Source organism: Lissotriton vulgaris, unplaced genomic scaffold (assembly GCF_964263255.1).
Source record: "Lissotriton vulgaris unplaced genomic scaffold, aLisVul1.2 SCAFFOLD_929, whole genome shotgun sequence".
Taxonomy (NCBI): domain Eukaryota; kingdom Metazoa; phylum Chordata; class Amphibia; order Caudata; family Salamandridae; genus Lissotriton; species Lissotriton vulgaris.
The window spans coordinates 800586-807779 of NW_028242548.1; the positions used below are offsets into that span (position 1 = coordinate 800586).

The 7194-nt window shown below is 38.8% G+C and overlaps 1 protein-coding gene across 1 annotated transcript; it reads right to left on the minus strand.

Moving 5' to 3' along the window:
• Positions 1–4336: 4336 nt before the first annotated feature.
• CHST11 (carbohydrate sulfotransferase 11) lies at positions 4337–6785 on the minus strand. Its single transcript, XM_086948343.1, has one exon. It carries the CDS (start codon positions 6762–6764, stop codon positions 5934–5936), a length of 831 nt encoding a protein of 276 aa, XP_086804469.1. The 5' UTR covers positions 6765–6785; the 3' UTR covers positions 4337–5933.
• Between the last annotated feature and the right edge of the window lie 409 nt (positions 6786–7194).

Below are 7194 nucleotides of genomic sequence, written 5' to 3' on the forward strand. Positions count from 1 at the left end.
AATTCCTCTTTAAACAATAGTGAAATTTCATTAATGCGTTATAATTCCTATTCTTAGCAATAAGTTATTGGTTACTAAATACCACTTGCATCTTAATTTATTTTTTATCAGAGACATTGCAGTGCATGTAAACTTCCCATTACTTCACAAATAAAACCCAATGATCAAGAAATGTAATAAATCATTATGCCTTTAACTAATAAAGCCAAATGTTGTAAAAAATTAGACCAAAGTAGGTTTTGCTTGTAACACAACTTGATTTTCACAATACTTCTTTGTATTTGAAATGTTCTTCTGCAAACTCCGAAGGAAGTAACTGTTCATCCAATGTGAATCAGAAATCCACAAGCAAGGGTCCTAAATGCAGCATAATGGTAGCACCATTGCCTCGCGAGGACACTGTAAGACAAAGGAAAGTTATACCTGATAATCCAACCTGGCTTCCGCCATCTCCAAACATCTTGAGAGTTCAAAGATTCTTGTGAAATGTAGTTTTGTTGTCAGACATCTTCATGTAGTGTTATCTCAAATGTGCAAAACCTTTCGTCAGGCTGTGCTGACGCTCTATGATTTTCGCCAGCCTTTCCACCAATGAAACAAACTTGTTGAGGGTAGTCACCCATCGGTATGCCAAGTCTCCACATCTCCCTTCTGACATAGTATATATTTTTAGACCTTTTTTGTGTGTAGACATGTACAGATTTCATCTAGAATCCTACTTCATAATCTTCTTACTGTGTTTGTAATTTTGAGGTCTTTGGTTGTCGACATTACTACAAGACAGAAACAAAACTGATGAATCTAAGCAAAAACCCACCAAAATAATATTATGAATTAGAAGACAAATTCATGTAAAGCTTGGGGAATTGATGAGTTAACTATGTCTTTCAGATATTGTGGGTTTAGGGAAAACATTCTTTTATACGAGTCACAACCAAGAGAGCTTGAGATCCTCTGTGTTAGCTGAAGGTCGACCTTTCTACAAATATCTGAAATATCTGTTGGGCACCTTTTTTGGACGCAGTCATCTACAGATCCCATCTTCTCAGGTCCCACACCATAAGAACACAGGAATGTAAAAAAAAAAGAACCATAATTTGAGAAGACCTGTCAATCACATATTGGAACAGATGAAGAAAACGTTGAAGAGATGAGGAAGCAGGAGCCACAGTATCCAACAATTATATTTATACAGCACTATGAGATTCCATTGCACACATTCCTTCCAGATTACTTTCACTGTGTAAAATTCATTTTATGAAATATCATCTTACAGTGCATTTTAGATTACCTAGTCAAATTCTTACTTCCTCTTTACATGTAATTAAGAAACATCCACATGCAATATTTCATCTTACCTTTATCAATTTTAAACCCACATGTCCACTTAGATTTTGTTGAAAAATGTTAGCCTCATTACCCGTTATGCTGTGCATTTACTTTCTCAAATTCTTTTGTGATAGAGTCCTTACCTGCCAGGCTTGTTTCCATACAATAACTTTAATTAATGTGTATTTAGATTATTTGTGTGTAATGATTTTGCTGTGATTTAGATTTTCAAACAAGAAACTCAATTATAGAGAAAAGAACATGTAAGATACCTGTTGAATGAAAAAGTGGATCCTATTAAGAAGAGCTTGCTTGCTGTTAGTGATATACACTTTGCCATTGGTACAGTACAGCGATAAGGTATATCCAGGGCCACTGGAATTATGCGGGAGGGGATCACCAAATTATTAGGCAAAGTTGACTAAATAATGCAGAAAAAAAGCCTATTATGCAGCATAATGCAGCACATTTTGATAGCAGAACTTCATTATGTTGTAGCTTGTACACATGGTAATGCTGCCCGGGCAAATATTTCACCCCATTACTACCAATTTAAGAACCAAATACTTAAATAAGCAAATGAAAGATGACCAGTTAACCATTGCAAAGGGTCTTTCAATGTGCAAGAACACATTTCTCCACGTTTTTAGTAGCTATTGATCAGTTTGAGCTAGAAACAATTTATTTTTGTTAAAATCTGCAGATTATGCGGCTGGTGATGGATTATGTGGCAAATCCTGAACTATGCAAAAGAAGCAGCAAAATCTCATAATTCCAGTGGCCCTGAGTAAAACACTTTACAGGCAACTTGGGACCAATGTGAAATGTACTTTTAACAGATGCAGGAATCACCAGACTTCATTGCTGCAGTGTGGTGATCAATCATCAGCTGCTAGTACTGACTGCCTGTCACTTAGGAGACTGACATCACTTGAGCCCCGTCTTTGTACTGTTGTCTGCAGGGCCTTGAGAGGTTGATCTGAACAATGTAATTTTACAGCCTGAATCCTTTCTTTAGCATGCAATAGCCATGAAACATTGCCTCATCAAACTGCCTCACACTGCATAGAATAAGTTATAAACTCATTATAGTTTGACTGTTCTACCCTCCATCTTTTGGCTTCAGGTTCTCCACTGGTGCCACTCCTGGTGCTGTGACACCCACATTAGCCTGAGAAGATGCTGCCCTCAGCAGTAGTTCCACTTTAGTGCCAACTATTGCTGGGCAATGTGGTGTCTAGCGTAGGTGAACAAGAGAGGATACAGAGTGTGAAGAGAGAAGATGGCGGTACGGACTCTGAAACATGAAAATATTATTCCAAGTTCTTGTTCTTTACTTTGTTTTTGATTGGCTGTTCCTCTTATATAGTTAGGATGGGTCTGTATCTAAATCCTCCCTGGTTTGTCAGATTAAAGGGACTGAGTGGCAGAGAGATTAAGATATTAAACTGTAGAAGCACAAAATATTGCTAAATTGGGACTTTGTGATCAAAACGTTCGTACACAATTAAGCAACTGGAAAAGTGTAATCTTGATCCCATCTGAGATAATGTAGAAGTGCATTATATTCCTGCATAGTCAGCACTAGAGTAAATTCTGTGTAATTAACGTTACTAAAGGGAGTGCAGTAGTGCATAATTAAAGTACTCCACATGACATATTTGTGTATAGAACGGGATTAATAAGGTATTATGTGATATTTATATAATTATGTGATAGGATAAGTTAACATAAATGTGTGTCATTGTGAGGTTATTACATTTTAATATGTGTGAATTACGGTTTAAACATTTATACGTGTAACAGGAATTTTTCATGCAGGCGCATTTAGTATGACATCTTCGTAACTCTTTACAATTTTTTAGATGTATTGAGGAGCTGCATTTATTGTGTGTGTGTGTAGAAATGTGCATATATTTTGTAACCCTGTGCACTACTAAAGTCGTCTGGAGTGAGCCTCGAGAATTAAGTTTGGTTCATGCTCATGTTTATAGTTTAACATGCAATTCGTATTTAGCCTTCAATGTAGAATGTGTGTACTTGTATTTAGTTTCCACTACAGTTATGGAGCGAAAGCCTCATCAGTTAACATAGGAGTGTTTTGTTTTCTTTCGATAGCAAGGTATGAGAAGACGAAGTTAGCAAGTAGAAGCTCGGTAATGGGCAAGGAGGCGAGTTCTCATGGGAGTGGAGAGGAATGACCAAGGACGAATGAAGTTATAACTTATCGATGTGGGAAAGGTGGTGAAAGTATCCAGTTGTCCTCAAACTATGGAAATACACCGGCAAAGATCACATGGGATTGTCTACTCTGACTCTAATTGATATTTTATGCTGAACGAAGTGAGGGACAGGAGAGTCACCTTAGGTTATCACAGTGAGCAGACCCATGCTTTTCCTTGTGTGGCTTTATGTTACTTGACCCATCCATGGTTTGAAGTGCCGTCTACTGAAGAGTCCGACAGCTGGCACCTTTCGGATTTTACCCTTACTGAATGATTCTTAGCTTAGAGTTGCCCCTTTTAAGGTAGTGTAGGGAGAGATAACTTGCTCATGCTTACTTTGGAGAATCATCAGATGAAATGTAATACTTTTTCCTGATCGTCTGCATCATCGTCATAGAGTTAGGTGTCTGCTTTGTATTATATAGGGTAAATCTCTTCAGGAGATCGGGTCTTATATTGGCCTCTCTATACTTTTATATGATTATGTTGAGATTGATCTACATTGATTTGTTTCTAAATTTATGATTGAACCCTACTAAACTCAGATTAAGTTATCGAGTGTATTTTTGTGTGGCCACATTGGTTGCACTGAAATGAGATGTTAACAAGTCATCGTTTTCTTCCTTAACTCTTGTGCTGCTAGAAAGGTTGCTCCTCTGGAGATAAGTGACTGGACCCAAGATCCAAAACCACTAGAGTTGGACACACATGTTTTGCAGTACAGGAAGCATTTGAAGTGGGATATTAGCTGCTTTTTTACTTTACTCAGTGAATTCATTTAAACACAAGTACAACATCTCTCATGTATGCAGTCAGTTTAATAACGGCATTGCGTCTTCCCCAAAACAGCAAAATAAATACTGTGGACTTCATTTTACAAAGATTTCTGCATAACACACCTCCAACCCCCCACAACCACCCATATTAACAAGCAAAAGGCTGCAATGGTGAGATGTCCATATTCATGGCAACTGGGCATAATCGTGTGTTCTTTATAACACAAATGTACATAGTCTTTGCATAAACTATTGATAGCTGTTTATTTAATAATGAATGACGATCCGAAATCTAGGCATCCCATTAGAAGATGGAAACTGAAAGGCAAAATTAAAACAAATAAGGGTAAGCATGTACAGAAGTTCCGCTAGTAGCACCTGTGACTTAAACATCCATTGAACATAAGGAGATAAAATTATTTTATCCTGATGTTTCACAACATAAATGCCAATTCGTGTAAACATCTTAGCATGCTCTTGAATGCTATTTGTACAGGGCTTAAGATGCCAGCAGCAAATAAAATTAAACTCAACCTAAGACACTAAAGCTACAACGTACATTTCAAAGAGAAACACCGGGCCCAGCTCATTTCCAAACGTTAGCGTCCAGCACCAACAAAATGGAGGCCAAGGCCGGAGTGCCATCCAGACCAGCAGGGGGAGCCAGAGCGTAACACTGAGAGAAACTGGGCACAGGTTTTCACCAGCTCCTTCACTAGACACACAAACATGGCGTAGAGTGCAGAAATCATACAGCATTTGTTTCTCTTAATAGTTTTTAAATTTCTAGATGAATCCAACAAAGACGAGCATCAAATATTTTTTTTTCTTGGAGCGTGTTGGAGATTATTCCTGACCACCAACCACTCAATGGCTTGGGTACATCGTTTCACACCTTTATCCCATCCTGAAAGTGCTAATTGCTGTTCAAAGAAAAAGAGAGAGCATGGCTTCAGTGGAACGGGATGGGGGACGAGGTGGACGGCTGTTGACAACAGTTTTATCATTTGGAAAACATCCTTGATGCGGAATACTTGTGTAGTTTGTCATCACCATTCCCAAAAACTTTTTGAAGGCCTGGTTTGACCCTTGCCTGTTCAAAAACATGTCTGCAACGTTTATGTTCCCTGTGGGTTTCAACATATATGTCTTAGAAGCAGTAGAATGTTCTTGATCCTTCAGCTGGTGCCAGGCCAAGTCTGGGAACATTATCATCTAGGGACATGCACTGGGTGCTGATTAATGGTTAATACACATTTTGCTCTGTTACAGATGTCATTGTTTTCCTATGACTGAAGTAATAACTTCTCATAGACTGTATTTAAATAAAGATAAATAACATTAATTAGAATGTAGGCAGAGAATTTAAGTCAATCAAATATTCAAATTTAAAACAGCGTAGGAATACTTTTTCTCCAAACTAGGTAATAATTCAGTTACCCTGCCAAGAGAGTGGTCCTTTCTCATAGAGGGATTTAAATAATTTTGAGTGTGCTGCTCGCAGCACAGTTCACAGAAAAATATTTATTTACAAAATAACCCCTTGCTCATATTTATTTTGACAAATTAAATTCTTAAATAAAAAAAAACAAGGCTTGACTTTTCACTCCAATTTCAGGTAGCTTGGCATAGAGTAGTTGAACATTAAATAATCCAGTTTATAGAGATCAAACAGTTGAGCCTGGTGTTCTGAGCTGATGTTCTGGAAGAACTCTGCTGTCATTTCATCAGTAGTTCTTGTAGACTTGGCAAAGGTGGGGAACTTCAAGAAGTTGCCTACTCCTGCCAGTTGCAAGATGTAGTTGGAGTCCTCTTCCAGCGTCTCATATTTGCCTATCAGGTCATAATGGATGTGGCAAGGGTGGCACAGCGAGAACACGGTCTGCCAGTGCTCATTAAAAGGTTCTTCTCTTTGCGTATGGGGGTCGATCAGATAGGCTACAAACTCCTCAAACTTTACGTCGTCACCACTGCGCACAGCCTCCTGGGTGGCATTCTTCCTTTGGCGCCTGATAATCTTTGTTCCATACCGCTTGTGAAAGGAGGTGTTATACTTTTGGGTAAACTTATTTCTGTAGGCTGACACTAGTCTCTCAAAAGGCTCACGGACGAAGAGAAACTTCATATAACTTTTTAAGCGGTGGTTGATCTCCGAAATGCTATATTGGTTGAGGGTCTTCAGGTTTCCCGCCACATGCGCCTCGTTGGCTGGTATTTCCATGGGGTCGCTGTATTTGCCCCTTCCAGTAAGCACCATCATGACCCTCTTCCAGTTTGTACAAGCCACCTTGGGTACATAGCAATAGATCATTTCATGGTCTTCATCCACCACTAAATGCTTGAGGTCGTTTGGTGTTAAGACACGCCTTTTCCTGCTGGAGACACTGTTGACGCGACAGGTGTCCGTAACCTGGTCCCTCCTGATCTGATGCATTACTGCAGTATTGGAGAGCTCCAACTGTGGAGAAAACAGATAAGAAAACTCAGTACAACTGAAAAATATCTCTAATATTCTCTTCATTTCCAACACAATATCGACATACTGCTGTAAGCAAGAGATTACATGCCTTGTATTACTTGTTGTGGCTTCAAATTAAAAAAGTGAATATTTGGTAGTGGTATATTGGCTCATATTTTTTGTTGCATGTCTGTGATGTTTAAGAGGAAGTCATATATGTAAATATAATTAAACCCTTTCCTTGTCCTGCTCCCGTGCAAGAACCTTAGAACATAACTGTGAAAACCAGGTGGGGGCCGTGCTGCACAGATCATACCCCCTCCTTTCTTCATATGAAAAAAGGTGAGGGGAGCACAACCACTGCCGCCATCTTATGCAGCAACCAGAAGTTAGGTATGCGGAGGCT

What these genes read in the sequence shown, in the direction of transcription:
- CHST11 (XM_086948343.1), bottom strand. Translation starts at nt 6,764, where the DNA reads ATGCATCAGATCAGGAGGGACCAGGTTACGGACACCTGTCGCGTCAAC.